The sequence below is a fragment of the Sinohyriopsis cumingii genome, chromosome 4 (assembly GCF_028554795.1).
Source record: "Sinohyriopsis cumingii isolate HCF-2022 chromosome 4, ASM2855479v2, whole genome shotgun sequence".
Taxonomy (NCBI): domain Eukaryota; kingdom Metazoa; phylum Mollusca; class Bivalvia; order Unionida; family Unionidae; genus Sinohyriopsis; species Sinohyriopsis cumingii.
This window is the reverse complement of record NC_142964.1, coordinates 27107815-27133499: the sequence shown is the minus strand read 5'-3', so window position 1 is coordinate 27133499 and position 25685 is coordinate 27107815. Positions and strand designations below refer to the sequence as shown.

The 25685-nt window shown below is 39.7% G+C and overlaps 1 protein-coding gene across 7 annotated transcripts in view; it reads left to right on the top strand.

Annotated features, from left to right (window-relative positions):
- LOC149800852 (uncharacterized) overlaps positions 1 to 25685 on the top strand; it is a 99737-nt gene that overhangs the window by 18202 nt on the left and 55850 nt on the right. For all 7 annotated transcript variants that reach the window (XM_089954869.1, XM_089954868.1, XM_089954871.1 and 4 more), the window contains 3 exons: positions 7173 to 8043; positions 8769 to 8830; positions 10197 to 10271. In XM_089954869.1, the coding sequence (XP_089810995.1) occupies positions 7173 to 8043; positions 8769 to 8830; positions 10197 to 10271 (1008 nt within the window). The remainder of the gene's footprint in view (positions 1 to 7172; positions 8044 to 8768; positions 8831 to 10196; positions 10272 to 25685) is intronic.

Genomic DNA, 25685 nt, shown 5'->3' with positions numbered 1-25685 from the left:
CCTTGTACACATTAGACACATTTATGTCTGATGTCATATTAGATTGAATTGTTGTACCTGAATAAAATATTTGAACGTAATGCGTTTCATTCTGTTGAAATAATTCTACTTCCAGGGTGCAACATATTCAGTGATGTTTTCAAATGTTAGTTCATTTTGCAGAGCAACCTAAATCTAAAACGAGTATTAAGCACATTATATTACGGTTATATAAGTCATACTGTAGTATGGTCAGATTATGCATGCTGTATTGTGGTTATATCAAGTATTCTGTATTATGGTTATTTCAATCATTCTGTTATGCGGTTATATCAAGCATAATGTATTACGGTCAAGCACTCTGTATTATGGTTATATCAAAGGTGCTGTATTAGGTTATATCAGTCATACTGTATTATGGTTATATCAGTCATACTGTATTATGGTTATATCAAGGGTGCTGTATTACGGTTATATCAGTCATACTGTATTATGGTTATATCAAGGGTGCTGTATTACGGTTATATCAATCATACTGTATTACGGTTATATCAGTCATATAGTATTATGGTTATATCAGTCATACTGTATTACGGTTATATCAGGCATACTATATTATGGTTATATCAAAGGTGCTGTATTACGGTTATATCAGTCATGCTGTATTATGGTTATATCAAGGGTGCTGTATTACGGTTATATCAGTCATATAGTATTATTGTCATATAAAGGATACTGTGTTATGATTATATCAACCATACTGTTAAGATTACATCAAACATGCTGTATAATGGTTATATTATGTATCCAGTATTACTGTTATATAAAGCATACGGTATTATGGTCATATCAAATAAGCTGTATTGTGGTTAAATCAAGCATACACTATTGTGGTTATATAAAGCCTACGGTATTATGGTCATATCAAGTACGCTGTATTGTGGTTGCATCAAACATACTGTATTGTGCTTATATCATGAATACTGTCTTACGGTTATTTTGCACATTAAGACCAATGTGTATTTATGTATTTATATAAAGAATAGTCGTTAATGTCGTAGCAGTGAATGTTCCACTGCCTAAGAAAACTCTACATATAAATAAGTACTGTAATAGTATCAAACACTTCTTGTCTCCATGGTTCAGCATTAAAGTTACATGGCAATTATTTCTCTGAATTGTTTTTCGTAAATATACTTATTTGCAACATTAACAAAAGATATGGACTGATATGTTTTATTTTACATTGAAGCACCAGGATATTGCTGTAATACTTGTATGATGGAGGAATAACCATCCTACATATCCAAAGCATTTCGTCTTTCCACAATAAAATCAAAATACTGAATATTATGCATCAATAATAAACGATCCTGATAGGAGTGACCTAGTATTCATCATAATTCCCTAGAACTGTTCACGAATATTGGATGGACAACACAACTCCTTTTATCAGCAGAAATAGACAGTTTTACCTCTTGTCTTTGAGCCTGGGGTTTAGGTCTTTGCTATTTAAGAAATTACCAGCTCCTCTCTAAACAAGTATTCATTAAATGTACCGTTCACGCAGAGGCTCTTCGGATGTTTTGTCTCGTCTTCAGTCCATTGGTTTGCTCTTTCCTGTTTTGTTCTTTTACATATTAATTTCTTTCTTGTTAATTATTTTCAATTGCAATAAGTTTATAAACTTAAGTGGCATTATGCGTGGCTATGCGTTTGTGGGGCGGGGAGTGACCTACGTTGCAAGTCATGTTTCACTTTCCCACGGTGAAGCAATATTCACCTTAGTAATCTTTAAATTTTCAATATCCATATGCATTGAGTCACATTCCTTTTTCTAACACATTCTTTATAATGTGGGCTGTTGTTTCAATTGTTTTAATGCATATAGGAATGCACATGATACAAATTAATTAATGTTGTGCCCTAAAGAGGTGTTATAAAACTAAGTGACTTTTTTATGTTGGATGTTAGGCTAGTAAGATAGTTTAGATGTAGGATAAAGCATATCTCAATATTATCTCTTCCTGACTTATCTTACAGAAAGCAAATTACATTATCATATCCAAGTCTCTTCATGTTTCATCTAGTAGAAACCAAACTGCATTACCATCTCCAAGTCTCTATATTACCTCTTCATGTTCCATCTTGTAGAAACCAAACTGCATTACCATCTCCAAGTCTCTATATTACCTCTTCATGTTTCATCTCGTAGAAACCAAACTGCATTACCATCTCCAAGTCTCAATATTACTTCTTCCTGGCTCATCTCATCGGAAGTAATCTGTATTATCATCTCCATGTGAATAGATGTTTAGGCTATAACAGCACCATTATAGTATATAACACAGAATTATCACGCTAATCAACAAGGGGTTGTCATGACAACTTGAAAACCGGATGTTGAAATGTGTACAGTCGCACAAGACTTTGGATACTTTCGGGTATTTTTATTTTACTTGCAGGTAAATTTTCGTGTCTGCTTTTTTATCCGAGTTTCTTTTCGGTCTTTGTAGCTCATGGTGACAACAAATTAAACACGGGTCCATCGTCTGATGCAATAGCAAACTGTTGGCCTTGTTAACATTGATTCTGTTCCCAGTTTCTATAACACGTTTCTGTCAGCTTCTTTGCACTTCTGCCTCGAGTGAATGCAATCATCGAGGACGTAAATGATGAAATATCCTTATTGTATCTTTTGTTTTGTATCAATTGTATACAAATTGTTGATGTGATTATTTAACAAGCTGATTATCTGTTTCTCGTGATTTACCGGGTGGAGGCTGATAGACCCTACCATTTTTACCAGTGCAAAGTCAACGTACTTTGTTTCTCTTTGCAGATATACCAATTTCACTTTACCCGTATCTTTGCAAATACATTTCTCCCTACCAAATGTCAAGTAAAATAACTGAGGCCCATTTATTCTTCACTATTTCGAAACTGGTTCATACTCTGCTCCGCATGCTAACAATATCAGCTTCGCATAATTGCATAAACTAAGGTAAATCTGAACAATTCGCTTTAATGAGTGTTTCTATATTTCTGCAACATCTTAACGTCCAGTGGCATCAACCTACAGGTTGACTTCCATTCTGTAAAAATAGTACATTTGTCCTCCACTCGTGTGGATATACAATATTTAAAAAAAAATATTTTGTTGACTTTGATGGTTATCATTTGCGGTGTTAAATATTTTCGTGAATTATCCATAGATTGATACTTAGATTGTATATGCATTTCTACCTGTAAATCAATACTTGGTACGTTTATGTAACGTGTATTTTCCTGATGATTTACTTATATCACCTATTGCAGCTTTGGCAATTACAGGAGAATTTAAATCAATATCAGATGTCCTGTTGAGATCTCCCTCTCGTACGCCATGTATGATAGGACATCTATCCCATTTGTTTTTCTAGTATAGTTGTGTATATAGTTGTATATAGCTGTATTATCTGCAATATAGTTTGCTTGCGATGCTGGGTTTAAAGATCGACGTGAGAAGGTCTGAAGTGGAGGGCTAAATATATATGCCATGCACAATGGAACAAAACCATTATGTTACCTAATTAATGCATTACAGTGTGATATTGAAACAAACTGATTCACTCCCAGACTAATGACCCTAATGATAATTCCATGACAATTAGGTGAGCGAAGTACATTGCGTTAGGTAAAAATACGATATTGGAACATTGGTAATTAAATTACTTAATTACAAACTGATGACGTTTACGAAAAAAATGGATATGATAATCAAATTACAGATGTAACAATATATGACCTTCACGACAAAGGAATTCTTGTTAAGAGATAAGGGAATATTACATTCTGACCTTAGTTTGAATATCTGAAAGTATTTTAAAATGTTGTCTGACTTTGTTGTGCTTTCATCTGATAAATGCCAAAACTGTGTACCACATCCTAATGTTACAATCCATACAACCCAGTATAATCAATTTTGCCTGGGTTTCGTATTACAGTGTACTTTATATCTATTGATTTTATAATCATTTTCAAGATGGAAATTGTAATTATCAAAAATGATTAATAAATCATAAGTAAAATAACTATTATTTCTGTAATATATGTTCATGTCATTAAATGCATTTTTGATGTTACTTGGATAGCTATAGTTACCCATTTTGTTGAATTAAACTGAGTTATTCAAGATGGAAAAGGTTTATTGATTGGTAGTTCTGAAAATGTAAAGTCCATTTTTTATTTTGTTTTATATTCGTGTCATTAAATGCATTTTTTATGGTACTTGGATAACAGTAGTTAACCAGTTTATTGCATTAAACTGAGTTGTTCAAAATGGGAAAGGTTTATTACATGAAACTGAGTTGTTCAAGAATTGAAAGGTTTATTGCATGAAACTGAATTGTTCAAGAATGGGAAAGGTTTATTGCATTAAATTGAATTGTTCAAACATGGGAAAGGTTTATTGATTGTTTCTTCTGAATATGTAATGTCCATTTTATTATTTATCCAATGTTTTACAGTTTACGTAGCAAATGTATAAATTCAGAAAATTAAATAATTTGTGTGGGCAATAATATTCCAAGTCATCAATATTGTTGTGGATTCTTCTTTTATGTTTAGGAGTGTCTTAAATAAAGATAGATGGGCGGAAGTCTGACTGACTCTCTTAGTTTATGATGCGGGAACAGCGTTACGGATTAAGAATTTATGTATCAAGGGTTATAATCTCAGAGGATTTTTAAAAATTATATTTCTTTAAATTGTATGCTGTGCCATGATCTTAGGAATGTGTGTAGCAGTACAACATACGCATATTTTATTTCATCGTGTGGGTGCTTGCTTTTAGAAAAAGTGGAAAAGACTTGCAATTGGCGTTGTGTTTATGGTCGTTAGTGCTTTATTTGCTGCCTCTAGATGATGGGTGATAGGCTGTTGGGGTTTGAAAAATGAAATAAGGTGCTTTCTGAATTGTCAAGGAACATACAGTCTGCTCATATTCTTTATCGTACAGGGTATAGTGTTGGTTATAATCATTTAATTGTGTCTTGGGAATGGTTGGTGTTTGTTTTCAAAATGTTAAAAATAAGGTTATTTGTGACTATGTTGCTGTGACCTAGTGTTAATCACAATGGCAGAGCATTCTGTTGTATAGAGATGTATATTGGAAAACTGCAATATTGGTCTCAGATTATCCGAAGTATCAAACATATACTTGTGATGAGAAGCATGGTTTCTTCCAAGTATAATATTTCACTGTGAAACATTTTTTATAGGAAAAAACTCTAAAAATACCTGAAAGAGGACTTCATCAAAAACAAACCTAGAAGATACGTAATATATCCTCTGACTTTTTATTCCCCGTGCATACACTTTTGGCAAATGTGTATAGTCTACAACCTACGTTACATAAAACAAGCATGGCGTGGTGTGGATCATGTAGGATTGATACATAAATACAAATTCACATATATTCTTCTGTCAGTGCGAGAAATATCAATGTGCCGCATGCTAGAGGTACTTAAAACGCATAATTTTGAAATATTAGCAAATCATAATCATACTATACATTATTATTTTCTTATGATTTCTAGGTAATTCTCGCAAAATGTCAAAAGCATTTATTAACGGCAAGATAGGGCATACGTCTGTTATTTTCAAAGAGAATACCGTAAATAAATATACAAGGATAATCCATTGCACAACCAACGTGTATATTAAAAGATTGTTTAATAGACTAAGTTCTCTGTCATGGTATCTGGCATATACATGATTTCGACGATAATGAGCATATACATGATTTCGACGATAATGAGCAATAGCACATGGTATCTGGCATATACATGATTTCGACGATAATGAGCAATAGCACATGGTAGCTGGCATATACATGATTTCGACGATAATGAGCAATATCACATGGTATCTGGCATATACATGATTTCGACGATAATGAGCAATAGCACATGGTATCTGGCATATACATGATTTCGACGATAATGAGCAATAGCACATGGTATCTGGCATATACATGATTTCGACGATAATGAGCAACAGCACATGGTATCTGGCATATACATGATTTCGACGATAATGAGCAATAGCACATGGTATCTGGCATTTTTATAAGCCTTTGGTATGATTTAGTCAGGGTTGGAACCCACGAACTCCAGCATCCGAGGCGGACACTCTAACCACTAGGCTACCGGAGCGGTCTAGTTGTAGGAATATACTGTGTTGTAGGTATATACTGTGTTGTAGGTACGTACTGTGTTGTAGGTATATACTGTGTTGTAGGTACCTACTGTGTTGTAGTTATATACTGTGTTGTAGGTATATACTGTGTTCTAGGTACGTACTGTGTTGTAGTTATATACTGTGTTGTAGGTATATACTGTGTTGTAGGTACGTACTGTGTTGTAGGTATATACTGTGTTGTAGGTACGTACTGTGTTGTAGGTACGTACTGTGTTGTAGGTATATACTGTGTTGTAGGTATATACTGTGTTGACGGAATATACTGTGTTTTAGGTATATTCTGTGTTGTAGGTACATACTGTGTTGTAGGTATATTTTGTGTTGTAGGTACGTACTGTGTTGTAGGTATATACTGTGTTGTAGGTATATACTGTGTTGTAGGTACGTACTGTGTTGTAGGTACATACTGTATTGTAGGTACATACTGTGTTGTAGGTATATACTGTGTTGTATGTACATACTGTGTTGTAGGTATATACTGTGTTGTAGGTATATACTGTGTTGTAGGTATATACTGTGTTGTAGGTATATTCTGTGTTGTAGGTACATATTGTGTTGTAGGTGCATACTGTGTTGTAGGTACGTACTGTCTTGTAGGTATATACTGTGTTGTAGGTATATACTGTGTTGTAGGTATATTCTGTGTTGTAGGTACATACTGTGTTGTAGGTACATACTGTGTTGTAGATGTATAACATGTCAGATACATATTGTGATGTATCAAATCCAAACTAAATCTACAAAAAATTTAAATTGGTACCATGCTAAATCTCTGCCTTGTCAGAAATGAAGTAAAAGCTAGTTATCTGCCAAACTCTTCTTAGACAAGATGTTAAACAACGTGATACATCAATTTATGCAATCAATGTTTATGGTATTATGTTCCTTTATGTTGTCTAATCTGTTCAAATTCCTAACGTGTAACTTGATAATTAATTACATCGTTGTAGCTCGTCCAAAAACAAGAGTTTCCGAGAATAATAATGATGATTATCAAAAGAAAATTCCTACTCTGGTCAACGATCTTAACAAATTGGTGAATCGTATTGACACATTTAACCATCGACTTCAGACAGGACAAATGTTTGTGTATAGTCATGCTTGCTATCACGAACATTGCAAATATGAAGGTCACTCAGCAAGTTGCTCAAACACTCGGGAGTTTACGGACGACAGTGAATACAACATAAAAGAATCTGCAAATTATGGAACACAAGGAACCATTGAGGGAGCTTTATATATTAATATGATGGATAAAAGAGTGCTGGACGTACCACAAGAGATAAAGCGTGAAAGCAAACCATCGGAACCTTCCTTCTTGCTCCATTCTCACACGAATCCAGTGCATATTTTTAAACAGAAAACTCAAGCTGGAGTTACGGGCAAATTTGCAGGAACATCGTCGAGTAATGGTAAAAATCAGACTGTTCTCAATGATCCGATAGAAATTCCAGTTAGAGAAGTTGATCCAGGCGATCATGGTTCATCTATTAAATTAGTTCCTGTTGATTCCTCCGGACTGAAAAGAGTACAAACTGATCCACGAGACGACAACAGAAAGAAAGACATTAGGGCGGAACATGCCATTGGGTTAAATAAAGATGCAAAACTCACAGGAGAGACTCTAAATAATATGAATTTTATCCAGAGTCATAAATCAAAGCTAAAGAAGACCGAAGACCTACGGCCCAAAAGACAGATAACATATTTAGATGGCCAGACAAAGGAGATGAAGTCATCGATGACTAGCCTAGAAGTGCGAGACCACTCAAACGCAGAGCACAACGGTGTGAAGATCGGGCGGAGTGATGATCAAGGGAGGTAAATAATTAAATGAAGTGATTTCAGTTTTCGTTCTCTTTTCCATTCTTTATCCGAATGTCTTGAATATTAAAATGTAAACAAATGAACTACATAAAAGTATTTGATGTGATTTTGATATTCAAAAAGAGAAATATACACGTACGATAGCGAACGTTGGCCTTACCTGAAGGATAACGAAGTTATCTCTGGTTACAGATATGCGATACAAATTACTTTTATTAGACACGTCCCTTCGTGTTAGACAACTCACATACTTTAAGCCCTTGCAGAAACATTCGTCTTATACCGTACACGAAGCCACATTTCATAAACCCAACTTGAACCAAACTTAAGTCTCTTTAGCCTGCATTCAGACAAACTATCTCCATTTTGTTATTCATTTATGGTGTCATACCTGCTTGCCCACATTCTTTCTGGCATACATGCATATGTACATTCTTACCGCACTTCGTTACTTAAGTACATTGATACATGCATATGTACATTCTTTCCGCACGTACGTTACTTAAGTACGTTGAGACATGCATTCATTGATACTCACATACGCAGAGACATATAAACATAGATACATATAGACATATGTACATATATTTATACAACCAAACATACAAGTAAAAAATAAACAATAATACATATATATATACTTACATTCCATATAGATATATATATAATGTTGTTTTGCTCGTTGAAACCGCTCGAAACAATCGTCTTTCATATTACAGGCAAACAGAGGGAAGTGATGCCATTTCAGTACCACAAACATCACAGACAGTTAGAAGAACAGGTATTATTTGCATTTTTCCATTGATTTATCAAGGAGATATTGAGATGTCCTTCGTATGTATTTGCGTCAGCCTGTCCAAAATCACAACTCTTTCATCTAACTCACAGGGTGTAAAATTACACACACACACACACACACACACACACACACACACACACACTCACACGTGTCTATATTACGTTACAACTTTGTGGATGAGGATGACATTGAATATCAAGCGCGTGTAAATTTGCTGTGATTGTCCAATGAAACAACCCTAGCCTTAATCGCAAAAAGAGGAAATTGGGAACCCGTCTCCAGCAAAGCAGTACTTGAAAACTTATTCGCTGCAAACATGCATTTAAACATGACTGCCTTATTCATTGTTATGACTATCTATATTATGTGCTTAAATTGTGTCCGTGATTGAAGGTTTTGGAGGTTTTGTTTACCTGACATTTGCCATAATTATGGTTAAGGGTTGTGAATGGAGTAAGTAGTAAACAAGATGTTGAGTTCAAGAGTTAGTGGAATTTTCCATGGAAATTTTGGTTTCCCAGGGCAATCAATTGCATTGTAGGTCCAGTGGGTATTTGTATATAAAGGGGACTTGGTAAACAATTATTTATTTCTGTTTCATTTTTAGTTTTTGAGAATTGTATGATCACAGTATGCGATTGTATTCAGGTATCATTTGAGAAGAGTTATTTATATAAATTATTCATTGGAATTACAAAGTACTTATTAACTTGTTCGACTAAAATACTACTTTTGGATTATTGAGAACTCATTCAAAGACATTTTGGATTACATCATTGTGGTACAAAAAGACGATCAATACTACTGGAATTTATACAGAACAGTTTATACTTTTTGACTTATGATGAGATATTTAGGATTAAATGGGATTTAGTTCACAATACTGATAGTGTATTTTGAACTTCACTTTATAATGTAGAGAAATTAATTATTTGTTGATTTTAATTAAATTGTTGGTTTCACTTTATTTTTGTACAGGGTTTAAGACCGTAGAGTAGTAACACTAGTCCAGTAGTTGTTTACACAGTCATAATCTGCTAGTATGTAAATAATTATCTTATATATATATATATATATATATATATATATATATATATATATATATATATATATATATATATATATATATATATATATATATAAGAAACAAAAATGAGATCACTTGATTTGTATGCGAGAAATAAAAACATCTAATCTCTCTCTCTCTCTCTCTCTCTCTATATATATATATATATATATAGAGAGAGAGAGAGAGAGAGAGAGAGAGAGAGAGAGAGAGAGAGAGAGAGATGTTTTTATTTCTCGCATACAAATAAAGTGATCTTATTTTTGTTTCTTTTCCTTATAGATGAACCCATCATGATGTTGAATCAAGTGCCACAGGAATATTGGGATTCTGTAATACAGGAAGCCTTTGAAGAAGGTATACACTTTATCATTATGTGACACAGCATTCAACAAATTTTAGAAGGAATAAAAAAAGTTGTACACGCTTGTGTGACACATCTTTCCATTAATTGTAGGAGGCAAACGAAAGAGGTATATAATTTATCATTATGGGTCGCATCTTTCCAATAATTAAACTTAATACTTTTTTAAGCATATACTAGTATGAACATCAGATTTCTTTTTCATGGAGAATACAATTAACCCTCAAAATGTTTTCCCATACAATCAGACTTATGCGAGTTGATTTCAAATGGGAGATGTTCTGATCGAAACCGGTTAATTTCTGAACTGCATTTGCTTGCCGTAGTTATTTTTATTCTATCCAGTAATTTTACAAATATCGACTATTTTATTATTGATTATGCATTATTTAGTTGTTTTGTAAATATTGGACTCTTTGTGGATTGATTATGTACAATTAAGTATAATAAGCGACATTCTTATTATAAAACGTTTGCCGGTAAGATAAAAAACGTATTTGAGCCCAGGTAGCTCAATTAGACACAGTAGCTCAGGTAGTCACAGTAGCTCAGGTGGTAGTGCTTAGGAAAGGTAATTTGGGTGTTTTCGGAGAAAGCGTTTAATTCCAATTTGCTGGCACGATATAACCAATAATGTGCTGATTGCGCAGAAAACAACCAACCAACCAACCAACCAATCAGCCTTGCTTGTTGCAGTGCTACTTTTATGCTCAAACTCTTTCTTCATGATGCTGCGAACGTTTGAACCTGGCAACTTATGTTTAGTTTCCAGAAAATATATACATGAAATAATATCGCACTTTCGGTTGTCCCACAGTACATACCGTGTTTTAGTTGGAAGTGTTGCCGATGAAAGCTTGTGCATCAGCGATAACGGATCTGCTCATGAATAGTTCCACCGAACTAAATTCACTTTCGCAAGCTGACAGGAAAGTAGTAATAGGGGACGATTCAGCGTCAATGGGAATTAGCATTACAGCCCCCCCACCCCCCACCCCGGGACTGTTTAGCGTCAATGGAAATTTAACATTAACCACCCTGGGACTGTTTAGCGTCTATGTAAATTTAACATGGACGAAAAACCCTGGGACTGTTTAGCGTCAAGGGAAATTAACATGGGAATATGGATATTTAACATGGACGAAAAATCGTGGGACTGTTTAGCGTCAAGGGGAATTGAACAATGGAAATTGAACATGATGGGACTGTATAGCGTCAAAGGAATTTAAACAGGGTGGGACCGTATAGTCTCAAGGGAAATTGAACATGGGATTTTTAAAAAAAAAAAATGGGGTAGGCAATGGAAAGTCAATCTCTTTTCGAGAAATGTGGGTGGCCCTGAAAAGGGCCTTTGGTTTCATCATCATCTTCTTCTTTTATTTCCTCCACTCCTTTAGCCATCGCCTTATTTTTTCCATCATTCCTTTCTTCTTCTTTTCTGTTTCCGGTATCCAGTCCGGGTGACCCATGGCTCGGAACTTCTGTTGGATTTTCATCCAGTTAGCGTTTAGTTTCTCTAGTTCTTCCTTTTTCTTTCTATTTTCTTCTTCTTTTCTCTCCTTTGACCACTTTTCTTTGATGTTCTTGACCTCTTCGGTCAGCACTTTCCTCATTACTTCTTCCGCTTTCTTAAGCTTGTCTAAGCCCCACTTCACAAAAGACCAATCTGTCCATTCTACAATGTCTTCTAAAAAACACCTTACACTAGTCACATAAACTATGGCTTCTTTCAACTTGCCTACTTTCACATACGGTGGGTTAATGAAACCTTTGATTCTCTTCTCCTCATCCTCTATCATTTCTTTCACAATATCGATTGCTAAGTGGAGGCTGGTTACTTGTCTTGAGACGAAGTCTTTTGTCACTGCATGCCTCCATTCCTGTTCAAGCCTTTCTGCTACATTCAATCCATCCACCATCCAATACCAACTTCCCATAAGATTGTTATACAAAGCTGAAGCTGCTGGCATCTTCTTGTTTGCTTATTCCGTGGAATGGGCTCCAATGGCAAACACTGTTAGTTTTATAGTTAAAGCGCGGACGTGAAGGAAAACATCCCCCAAGACATAAAATTGATATTACCTAGATCATAACCTAACAAAACGCGGACGTGAAGGAAAACATCCCCTACTTTTCTCATTTCATATGATCTACTATCCACACAATCGAACGTGAGCGGTTACAAAACCCTAACTATACTCTCCACATACGCTAAGAAACAATAAACAAACCCATAATCTACTATTCACACAAACGTACGTGAGCGCTTACAAACACAAACACACAAACACATACCCTCACACTAGGAAAAAAAGAGTCAGTGTTTATATTCACACTACTCTACATACATACATTGGCAAATCGATTGTTATTTCTTTTCTTGAGTATTGGGTAGCCCTGAAAAGGGCTGTTTGTTTTTTTGAACTCCATGACACCTGGTTAATGATGGCACCTTCCAGGCCTGGCACCACACACACATCTTCTTCCCCAGTCTCTTTTCACTCGTTTTGAGGGAAAAGCAGAGGCGGGATAAGTGGCTTCAGAATCCCAATTTTCTGTCTCTGGGATTCTGAAATTTCCTCTCTCCTCTTCCTTGTTTCTTCTCTCCTCCTCTTCTTTGTTTCTTCTCTCCTCCTCTTTCATCCTTCCCTCTTCTACTAGGGCCTCTACAGCCAACTCATTCACTATACGCCTGGCATATTCCAGGTGTACATGAAGTTCAAGCAGTTTTGCTAGTCTGGTGTTCATTCTCTTGATCAATCAACAAGTGTAGCTAGACTGCCGAACGAGTTTCAATTTATGCTGAAAGCGCGGACGTGATGGAAAACATCCCCTAAAACAAAATTGATCTTACCTAGATCATGACCAAACAACGCGCGGACCTAAAAGAAACACTCACTCACTTTTTTATACTACCCGTTACTAACTTAAAAATTTTCATTAATCACTTCAATATACTATCCACATACGCAAAGCAATCAAACCCCAAATCTACTCTCCCCACACGTCAAACAGCAAAAAAAAACAACAACATGATCTTAATCTACTATCCACACAAACGTACGTGAGCACTTACAAACACACAATCCTATACACAAACACATACACTCACACTATAAAAAAGAGTTAGTGTTTATATTCACACTACTCTACCTACACACACTGGCAAATGGATTGTTATTTCTTTTCTAGAGTTTGGGGTAGCCCTGAAAAGGGCTGTTTTTTTTTGCTTGCTTGCTATGGCAATCTTTTAGTTTCTAAGAATGCGACGTCCTCTGAGGATAGACTTTCTGACGATAGGTCTGCTTCTTCGGAAAGAGAAGAAGAACTCTTTGGTGTCGATACGACAATCGACAAAGCCTCTGTCAGGTTCAGGTTCCTGCTGCTGCTGCTGCTGCTGTTGCTGCTGTTGTTGTTGCTGTTGCTGCTGTCTCTGAAGTCAGTACTTCTCTGTCCATTCTTCTTTCTCCCTGTTCACTTCTTCTCTGAAGAGCTCTTCTATCAGGTCTTCAGTGACTTTTAACATTCTCACATTCTCTATCTCTTCAGCTTTTGGTATCAGACTGTGTCTGACCCTATGCAAATTCACGTAGGCTTCGTTTAGCTTAGCTTGTTTGGAGCACATCTTCGTAGGAGGATGAGTCGACAATGGATGGTTTGACTGGAAACTGCCCCGGTTCTTAAAGTCAAAGCGCGGACGTGAAGGAAAACATCCCTCTACGGTTTTCGAGCCGCAACGTTCAATGAGTGTCATGAGAGGGATAGTAAGAAATGAAAGAGCATGAATCAACATTCTTATAGCCAAACAAAAGAAAAGGCATTTTTTTTTCAAAACACAACATTTTTTATTCAAAATCACTTAACACTAACAAACAACTCTAACATTTTTAACAATAATCCAACAATATAACACTATTTTTCAAATCTCAAACATTTTTTTCAATTCACACTCTACTTTAAACAGGGCTGACAACGTTGTGAATGAAATTGTGATTTCCACTGTTGAAAGTCATTAGGCCATTGATGGACACTACGTTTCCTAGCTTGAGACAAAAGATAAGCATAATGGTCACAAAACCATCGATCTACTTTCACATCATTTCTAGAAGAAGAACGAGGATCAAAATGAGTCACTAAATGTTCTAAGGAATAGCCCAGGCTGCGATGATGCAGAAAATACACACAATATTGTCCGCACACCAAGGAATCTGTGCCTTGTAATTTCACATTATTGAATCGGGTGGTCTGAGCATTTCTTCTCATAAAGTCAATGATATCGTCGTCCAAAGGGGGCAATCGGTACGAATCGAAATATTCCACACATCCTTCTTGAGGAAAGTAAACGGCTACCCAGAGGGTTCCTGGGAGATGACTGTCGTCCGTGTTGATCACATAAGCTAGATGGTCTTGAGGTTTGCGATGAGGGAGTTCATCTTTTGCACAGACGACAGGATTCCAAGAAGCCGTATACGAACTGTGGTTCAAAAGGTAATAAAGTTCCCAGGTATCCATGTTTTGTTTTTTTCTTCTTCACAGGTAATAATAAGTCATCAATTCGATCCTGACTTTTTGCTTGAAAATGTCTGACAAATAACCGTTTCTTCGTTTCGTCTCCTCACTTTGATTCAGGAGAGCTTCGATACGATGGATCTCTTGAGTGGTTAATGGTGGACAAGAATGTTCACGCAAGTCTTTATACCACTAATGCAACACGACTTCGTCCGAGATGAGACTCCAAGCTTCGTCCAGATACTCGTCCAATTTTTCTTCTTGACTCAACATCAGGCATTTGTCGTGTTGAATTTGACTGGGATGATCGTTTTGACATCCATAGCAATCTTTCTTGATCAATTCCGTCATTTTTTCGACCAAGTGTTTGGCAAAACAGGAGACTAAATGGGCTTCTTGTTCTGGCCATCTTGACTTCATCATGATAACTTCTTCGTCTTTGTCTTGAGATTCTTTTTCCACGGTCTCCTCACATTCCATCTCCAAAGTTTCTCCACTAGGTAAAGAGGGATAACAGTCTTCCATGGCTTCTAATAATCTAGAATGACTTCTCTCAAACTGTTGATTTCTATCGTATTGTCGAATTCTGCATACAGTAGGACGTTCAACGTTGGATTAACAGGGTCTCGGATTGCAAACTGAAGTTCCACACGAATCTGTCCGGATTTTATAGGGTGGAAATGTCCCTCGTCGCTGCCTTGGTCTGGAGTAAAATCATAACCCCAGAAAGCATAGCCTCCTGCATAATCTTCGTACGTAATACCGTGACTGGTGTTGGTTCCTAACTGTCCGTGGCTTCGTACAAGGACAAGTACGACCTCAAGTAATTGTTCTGGGTAAAGTTAGGCTCAAAGGGTCGGGTACACAAGGCCTTGCCATCGCGACTGACTTCAATCTTGGACACGCCAAAGTGTTGAAACTCAAAAGGATTTTCGTTGTGGACTCCACTGAAGGCTGAATTCCTGACGATACCAACGATCAAATGTTTGGGTTACTGGCCTTGGAACAGATGATCTTCGATCATGGATCGCTGTCCAGTGGGAATGGTGAACGTTTTCACTTCTACGCGTCGTATCGGATACTTGGCGGTCGTTCTGCTCAACGTCTGACTAACGTCATTTCCCACTTTAGGTAACACTTCCACACGGCGCACGTAAAGTCGGGCTTCTTGAATGAAAGTTTTGTATTCATCGGCATGGGCCATCAAATGGAAAGCGGCACTGCTACGATTCAGTCTCAGACGGATATCCACTCCGTTCAGCAAATACTTTTCATGTAACCACATGTCCAAATGCAAACGATCCATCAGTTCTAAACTTCGCCCTTGCAGAATTTTATTTCTACGTGTGTTAAAAACCACATTGTGAGCTTCGTCATCTGTTGTGAGGACTGTGTCGTTAAACGTGCCTGTCGTGTCAGGTTTCCATACCACGCAAGCATCCAGATGAGTATTCTTGGCTTCTTTTCCGTACGGCAAGAGATTTTCCAGGTAGGCACGATAAGGGTAAGTATCCATGCTGCTGCTGACCAGTTTGTTATTCAAGTACAAGTCCACTTCACTGAACAAGGAATGCATAAAATTGTTGACAGGAGCTACTCTATCATTGGCTCAAGGATTGGTGTTGTCCGTTTTGATCACTTTGACTTTCAAGTACAGGTAACTGCTATTCAGATCGATGTAATCTTCGGGCTGTCCTTTGATGTCAAACTCGATGGGAGCAGAATCTGTCAGTGATGAGACCGGGTGAAATTCCACCAATTGGGATTCTTGCATCGTCATCTTGGTGGGGGGCATGGCAAACAGATCCAGTTCCGACTTGGAACAAGCGCAAGACTCTCGGTGCATCATTTTTTCTCTGTGTCTCAATAATCGAAAACGTCTAAGTCTCGAACGGTTCTTCTTTTCTTTGCCTTTCTAGCTTTAGATGTGTGAAGTCTGGTGAAAGGGTGTTTTCTTCGTCGTCTTTTTCTGCCTTGTCCTTGCTGTGGCGTCAGGGAAGTTGGAATGCCTGACTCGGTAGCGTGCAGGGCATTTATAGGTGTGTCTCGTCGGCCCAAAAGGTCTTTACCCGTTTGCAGCAAGACATTTTTGCCTGCCCTGATGAAGGTTTCTTTAGGGTTTTGTTTGTCGATGATGACATTTTGGAGAAATTCTCTGCCTTGTGTCAGTTCCGCATCTTTCAAGGCGTGCAATCCGCGTGTCACCATCGGTTTCAACACTGGGGCCACCGAACGAAAGGCCGATTTTAACATATCTCCTAAACCGTGTCCTCGCTGTCGAGCAACCCCTCGGTACACTGGATACGTGACTTACGAGTCGTGAGAGAACCGTTTTCGAAAATGGAGTTTCACCGTGACTTTTCCTTTGGTGAATGGAATATTTTGACCCAGATCTCCTTTTATAGCAATGTTGACCGTGTCCAAATACGACTTGTTGACAGGCAAATAATGAGGATGTACAAATTCGCGGTGAACGTGGTAAGTGTTTCCACCTTCCTCGTCAGCGTTCGTGGCAGAATCCACTTTGAAAGGAATGACACGCAGTAACGGTACGGAGGTGTGTCCCACCACGTTGTACTCCACCACATCGGAGTACACAAAGATCAAATTCAGTCCTTGGTTCAGTTCTACTGGGGCACGAAAAAACTTGGCAAAGACTCGTTGTCGTAAATAACTCCTGATTCAGGTTTTTGTTCTACTATCTTCCTCAGCTCCATGTCCCCGCCCAACAAGTCAAACAATTCAGGACAAAATAAAATGGACACGATTTTACTCCCGTCAAATTTCATCAAGAAGCGACGAGCTGTTTTGTGGTATTCCATAGTGACACTTTTTTTGACACTCTCCAAAGCTTTAAGAAACACGACATTAAATCTGGAGGTAATGGTGCTGACCAAATGTTGACCACTAAAATAGTAGCCTAGGGGAATCAACAAGTGGTAGGACCACTTTTGAGTTTTGTCATCATAGGTTTTGTGATCATATTTAACATGGGTATCCAAGTACTTTTGCACTGACTCGTCATGAACTTCCACCGTAAAAAAATTTTGATGGGGAAGGACATTGAGGACTTGGGTTGGGTGAATGATTTCCACTAAAGCCACTTCCCAATGGGCTTCGTGATCTAATGGGATGGCCTGAGGTAATTTGGCCGTGTAACAGCACAACGTGTTCTTGGGAAACACCTCCATGGAACTGTGACTAGGTAAGGTTAAGTAAAATTGGTTTTGGTGACTCATAATTCCAGAGTTCTGTGGCTGTCCGAGGGGTTACTGGACGTCAGAGGTGTGTCTCCGCCCAAAATGGGGTTCTGGTTGTGGTTGTTGTTGGAGTGGTGACTGACATTGGTACTGGACACAAGGTTCCCGTGGTTCCCGTTCGAGGAGAATTTCAGGGAGGGATTGGGAAGTAGGTAACCGATGCAACTGCTCAAGAAAATGGTCCACAGTTGTTTGTCTCCTTGTTGCAAACTCAAATTGGCGATGGCTGCCCCGATGACACAATACACCACGAAGATTTGGCAGAAAAAGACGATTTGCGTTTTAGGCACACGTTCTCCGCACCACACCCACAAAGGTTGTTTTTGTAAATCTTGCAGAGAAGAACTGGGTGAAGAAGTGGTCGACGTAGCTGCGTCTGTGTGAAAGGGCATGATGGTCAGTTCTTTTTATAGTCGATGACTTGCGAAGCGTCGATCCAAGAATCAAAACTGGGTGGATATCCTTTACAACGTACTTTGACTTCTTTGACACGTCGTTTGGCCACTTTACGGGTTCTGCGTTCGAGAATGCTTTCGATGTCGTACACGTCGTCTTCCTTTTTGGTGACACGTCGTAACAAGGGCAAATAAAACGTTCCTTTGAGCACTTCTCCGTTCATGTCTTCCAATTTATAGACGGCAAGATGACGCCCATGCACTCGTCCAGTGACACGAAACAATTCGGTCGTCCAGTTAGGTAAGTAACCTTTGTCGAAAGTGCGTTTGGTTTTGCCAATGCGCACCCAATCTCCTACGCTCAACTCTCCACTTTTCTTGGGGACAGCCCTCGTCGGGGACGTACCAAACAGGCGCTCAAACACCAGCACTTCGTTGTCGGGAGTCACTTCTTGCGGGGCACGTCCAATGCTTCGATGGTAAGATTGGTTGTACGCTTGCACCAGGTGCGGTAAGATGTTGATGTACTTCAGAGTGTGGTGATGCGTAAAATATTTCCACATGCGTTCTTTCAAAGTGCGTTGAAAACATTCCACGATGCTAGCTTTGGTTTCGGGATTCTCGGTGGTAAAAAAATGAATGTCACGTTTCTTTAATTATTTTTGGAAAGCTTGGTTCAGAAATTCGGTGCCTTTGTCCGTTTGCCATCGAAGAAGGTGACGACCACTTTGTTTCAACACTCGTTGCAGGGCTCGCACTAACTCGCTGCTCGATTTGGAAGTAAAGGGCACGACCCAGGCAAATTTGGAAAAGACGTCGATGACACAAAACAAATATTTGTAGCCACGATTGTAGCTGGCCAAATGAGAGACATCGGCTAAATCGGCTTGCCATTGATGATCGATGCCTTCCACTCGGGTGCGACTTCTGGCAAACTTGCGTCGAATGGGTTTGTGTAAAGTGTAGGTAGCTTGTTCTTGTAACCATCGTTGCACTTGAGGTAAACGGAGACTTTTCAGTCGAGTTTTGGCAGCACGATACAATTTTTGAACTCCTGCGTAACCTGCAGGATGGAAGGGATCGTAGTAAATGCTGGCTAAAACTTTTTCCATTTTTTTTGTGTTTGTTTGTGTGTTAATAAGTCACCCACTCTTCGGTGATGCTACTTTGGGTGGGTCGAAAGGGTGGTTTAGAAACGGATTTACGTGTCCGATGGGCTACGGGAGTAGAAGTCGAAGGTAGTGGTGGTGGAGGTGGCAATATAATGGCTTTGGTCTTCTTTTGTTTTTTCACTTCTGGTTGCCCTTTTTCTTTTTCACTTCTGTCGAAGGAGGAGTGGACATCATCTTTTTAACCCAAGCTTTCATTTCTTCTCGTTGGGGTGTGGGGGACGGGGTCAACAGGGATGCTGAAATCTTACCTGAAATGGGAGCTGCTGACGGTGTTTGAAACACTTCTCGCATCTCTTCTCCCTCAGGTCTTCGTTTGGTAGCATCTCTGGTGATCCGTGGGGATGGCAGTAGTGGTGGTGGTGGTGGTGGTAGTGATGACGGTGCTGGACTTTTCATCAAGGTCTTAACATCTTTCAGAGTGGGTAGAGCTGTTTCGTCTAAAGCTTTCTGGTGAAAGAGTTGCAGTCGTTGCAAGAGTTGACCGTACTTTTGCAATTTTTCTGTTTCGGACAAATCTTGGCGATCCATCAAGGACTGCAATTCGTGTTGTAACTGGGACATCTCGCTCAAATGGGGATTGGGAGGTAAATGCGGGGTGCGTTGTTCTTGCCAACGATGGTATTCCATCCATCGTTTGTAAGGCACTAAAGCTAGTTTTCGTCCTTCCATGGGGTTGTCAACGGTCGATTCTGAGATCTTGGGACTTCCAAGGGCCTTTTTATCTTGCTCCCATCAGTCCTCCCAACATGGTTCCCAAGACTCCTTTCAGCAAGGGACCTAACAAGAGGGGTAAAATGCTTCCACGTTGGACCAACATCTTCTTCTTTTGACGAATGGGAATTTTCTTTTGAACCATTTGGCGAAGAACGTGACGATGTTTGCCTAAGCATTGTTTCTGGTGTTTGGACAAAGGGATCGTGCCTTTCAAGACGTTCAAACAACATTCGCACACGGTATCGATGACCTCTTTGGAGGCTGATTGAATGAGTTTTTTTCGTAGAGGTGGAGAAGTTTGGACAGGACAGATAACATGTCCCCATGTTTGACTAAACGAGGAGGCAGTCCTTTTCTTTTCTTTCCTTGCGGCTGTTTAGAAGAGGGATGTTTTCTGGAGGGTGACATCTTTGAGTCTTCAGGAGCACCAAAAACACTGATACCCCGACTTGGTCACAGGCCTTTTTTATACTGGAACGCGTCGCCACTGATTGTCTTTACGTCGTATCAGTTTGAGGACAGGCATGACACGTCGTGCAGGGGTACGCAACGGACTAAATCGAGCCAGTTCTTGCTTGGACAAATCCAGTAAACTTTGTAACATGCCCGATCTTTCTTGGACTTTGATTTTGGGAGAAGGTACTTTGTGAGCAGCAGCCACTGCCACTAAATTGGAGGGTCCTGCCACTGGGGAAGTTCTTTTTGGGGTCATCAACGGAGAAGTTCTTGGTGTGATCAACGTCTCCAAGTACTCTTCAGTTCTTGGTGTCATCAACGGAGAAGTGGATGAACGTGAGGCTGCCGGAGACGCAGTCACCGCCGTGGCAGGTCGTGGTTTGCGAGTGTAAGGTTGCGTCCTGGCCGAAGAAGTGCCTCTCTTCCGACTAGTTTTCTTCTGTGGACTTTTCTTTTTCTGGGGACTTTTTCTCTGTTTCTTTTTCTGGGGGCATCTTTTTTTTTCCGGGGTGGTGTCTGGTAAGAGGAGGGTCCCGCCACTGGAGAAGTTCTCCTTGGGGACCTGGTCTTATTCTTCTTCTTCTTGGAGCTTCGTTTGACTTTTTTCTTGGGGAGAAGTTTGGGGCATTAGGATCCCATCTTAAGAGAGAATGATGACCCCTCCTAGAGTACCGCTCCCTCCAGGTTTCAAAATGATTTGTTTTTTGGTTTGAGTGTCGATGCGGGGATCGGCCAGTTGGGTCAAAGCGACTTTGTTTCGATCAAAAAGGCGTTTGGTTTGATGAGGAATCTGAATGATTCCTTAGAGTAATTGACGTGCCGTCACCGTGAACCATCGTAAGACTTCTCTGAGACTAGCTTCTAAGACACGAGCTCGTATTTGTGGATTTTTTCTCGATTGATGCCATACAAGGCACTAATCAATTTGACCGGAAGATGCGACTGAAGGGACGTCATGTTCAAAATGTGTGTGAGACAGACGAAAAGGGTCTGAGGTTTTTTTAAATTTTTTGTAGAATGAAGTTAAGTCGAGGACGGAGACGTGTACAGGACAGGCCCTCTGTCTTGGCACCAGTGGTGAAACAAGTGGGTACGAAATCGCAAATCATCGGGGGTCGTAGGTTTCAAATCGACGAGTAAATAGGCGTGTGGAGTTTGAGTGGCATCGTCGTACGCCTGAGTCAACCAAGGCGTTCCTAACTGTTTGGCTAAGACTTGCACTTGCGATTTATCTCGAGGGCTTTTAAACAAGACCACGTAATGCGCATTGAGACTGATGGTGCGATGGGCTTTACTTTGTTGAAACAAATTTTGGGTGATGTAAACGACACTGGCATTACGGTGATGCCCTTTGCGCGTGAACCACAGTTTAATTTCTTCTTCGTCTTCTCCTAACATGTCGTCGAAAATGACCAAATGGGTTTGACGGGAGTCAGAGACGATGCCGTCGTCTTCTTTAGGAATGCCTTCCACAAACACGATGGAATCGCCTTGACTTTCTCGCAAGAGGCTGTACGCCGATTGCCACTCTTTGTAACATCACACGATCCGCTGAGGTGGTCGATCGATCAAATGATGTTTATGTTCGATCAAACGTTTGACGAATTCGGTTTTGCCTGAACCGCTAGGTCCAGCAATGAGCATGTTAAAGGGATGACGAAGATACAAAGCCTCCCAACTGGCACGATATAAGTGTTCGTCGATGTCTTTGACAGTGGAGGAAGAGGGAGCAGAGACAGCAGAAGTAGCCATAGTGTCAGGAATGTCACTTGTGACACGAAAACAAACAAGACGAGAGTTTATGTACTTTTTCTCAGAACTCGTTTATTGAATGTTTTAAACATGAATACGAATGACAAAAATACATAAAAGCCAAAGGCTTAAGTACAACGATAAAAGGCACATGAAAATCATTAACGTGGAATAAAAACAAGTGTCTGTACAATATGTTTTGGGTAAAGTTCTGACCAGTTCTATAGGGGGTAAGGTCACACAAGTGTCCTCCCGAAAGGGTCTTTCAGGCCTGTCCACGACAGTCCTGTCCTGGGTGACGGGTTCTTCTGGTACCGTCACTAACACAGGTTGAAAAGTGACTTTTTTCCTTGAACAACTCTCGTGCATACTGGGCCACTTCTTGGGTCCAAGCCTCAAAATGCCATTCTTTCCAGGCACGGACATCTGTCCAGTGGGGATGTAAGTCACAAGCTATACACACATCGTCATACACGTCTTGGGTAGCTAAAAGTTGACGAATCTTTTTTTCCCGTAGAGGTCGAGAAGTATCCAGATGAAAACGTAAGGCTTTGAGCAAAAGGAATCTCTCGTGAACATTTAAAGGCACCACTTTCATGTTGAATGGGTGGAAAATACTGTTCGTAAATAGTCCACAAGGAATCGGCTGGTAAACAAAATCCCAGAAAACAAGTCACTAAGACACACAGTATGCGTCGTCCCAAATTGAATGGATACAGTTCTTGTAATAATCGATGGTAATGATCCACGGTTTGAATATGGTCATTGAGTTCCTTCCACGGAATCTGTTGGATTACATGCGATAAAAGTCGTGGCAGGGCAGCCTGTTTTTATAGTCTCTATGTTTCGGAAACAATACACGTACTTTCTAGCCAGAGATCTTCGTTTTCCAGTGTGGAATTTAAATGTTGCATACTGTAACCGAAACGTCAGACTTCGTTTAGAAGTTTCCTCTTCCGCTAAGTAGATTCCACGTAAAATATGTCGGTAATCCTTTACCTTGTCTTCCTCAATGTGTTGTACTAGGTGAATCTTGAAGTAACCAAAATGATCAACACGTGGATCATCGGGGGCCTGGAAGTATTGAACAAGGTCTGACCACAGAAACAATTTCTGACGAATCAGTTCTCTTATACCATTCAGGTACCAGTGCTTAAAGATCTGGTGACGTAACGGATGCAACTGTTCTTTACGTTTTTTGACCAGCTCTCGCTAAATGCGTTCTCTCAATTCCACAGGCAAAGCACGAATGTTCTCGTGTAAAGTATCCATGAACAGATTATGGTAAGTTACTTCAATGTCTCGGTCCCACTAAGGGTAAGTAATGACAATTCGGTGACCATCGAGCATGTTCTACGTAGGCCGAATCTTGCGGTTCCCAGTGGTGAAGTAACACACCGCAACTGAAGCACTTGACTTTATCTCCTTCGCCCAAGTAGAAAAATCCTGCTCTGGCTAATTCTTCGGGGGTCGGTCCTCCCAGATAATTAGGCCATTTTCCTTTGAACGATTGAAGACGATTTTCAAAGTCGCAGTATTCCGACAAACGCACAGGAAACGTATATTCGTCTTTCACAGGTTCGTTTCGATGAGGGTTGAGTAACATGGGCAGGAGTTTGCTCAGAGCTGGATGACATCCGTAAGGGGGTAGACGTGAAGGTGAACATTCCCCATTAAAACGAAACCCAGTAAAATGTCCAAGAGGACGAGTGGCATCGCTTTCGCATCCCTCAGGTTTGACACTCACAGCATCCCTTTCCATGATAGGGGTAGTGAGAACAAAGTTCCCATGATGCTTTACGGCGTCGCTAAGGTCACAACGTACAGCATCGTACCCATCGCAAGGCTCACAATCGCATTCCACTTCCGAAGCCCCAGACTTGAATTGTGCCTGACTAAACTTGTTTTGTGTTTCTCTGAAAGTATTCATCTTGTTCGCTCGGTCTTGGTAGTCCCAATGAACTATCGATCTTGACCATAGCCCCTTTTTATACTAGTCGCAATGCAGTCTGAAGCTTGTACATCGTTCCTTTTTTATGTTTTTTAGGTCTTGTTTTGGAAGGTACCGTCTCTAAGGTACCGTCATCATTGTACCGTAATGTCATGGGTGGAAAGGCCATAGAAAGGTAAGGGCAGTGCGGAGACTATCGAGTATGTTCCAAAATAGCTGAATCTTTATAGATGCATAGATCCATTCGTAACTTCAGGCCAAAAGCGAAACACTGTACTTCATATCCCAATCCTGACTCCGGTCCCAAGTAGACAAATTCTGTTCTAGCTAAAATATGCGAAGAAGGTAATCCTTTCCTATCCGTAGGCCATGCTTGAAACGTGTCCAATCGACGGGTACAATCACAATAGTTAGGCAAGAAAACCGGAAAATGGTAGGGTTTGAACTTGGAGTTCTCATCGGTTTTGTCACTCGATTCTTGCTGTGGCGAAGTCATCCTTCTGGTGGGTGGGTATCCGCTTACAACCAAAGTTTTATACCAACATGTCCATACGGCAAAGTGAAATGATTGGGAAGTCGCACTCGCTTCTGGTACACGATTTGATAGACTTTTTCCAAGGGTCGACTGACGATGTGGTGAGTTGGTAAACGTACAATCTTGTTCGGTTGATAGGTGGTCACTTTAAAGTGTTCATCCTCTCCGGATTGCAAGGCTTCTTTCAATACCCCAAAGTTGACCACACGACTGGTACGATAATTCAAAGTCAATCCTTTCACTTTGCACGTCGTGTGCACTTCTCCTTGTGGGTCCCGGTATTCGTAGCCGTAATTTGTTGGACCGCCACTGACGAAACTTAGAATCTTGTCGTCGGGATGCTCGTCTGTCCAGGCTCCTACACAGTCTCCTTCGATGTCAGGGTGCTGTTGACTCGGGTGATGGATGTAAATGCAACTGTCCGTGTCAAAGTACAGGACGCGTTCCCCTAACAGTTCTAAAGCTTCGTACAATTTTAAGCGAGCATGGGCTGTCACGTAAGCCGCAATGATGACATTTCCAAAAGGGTCGTCTTGTACAAAGTCCAGATCTTCTTCGTAATTGACCTAGATCAAATCCTCACGAACGACGTCCACGTGTTTCATGTATTTGTTTTTGTCGTGAATCATCTGGAAGTAGCGGGAAGGTTCTGTCAAATATTCC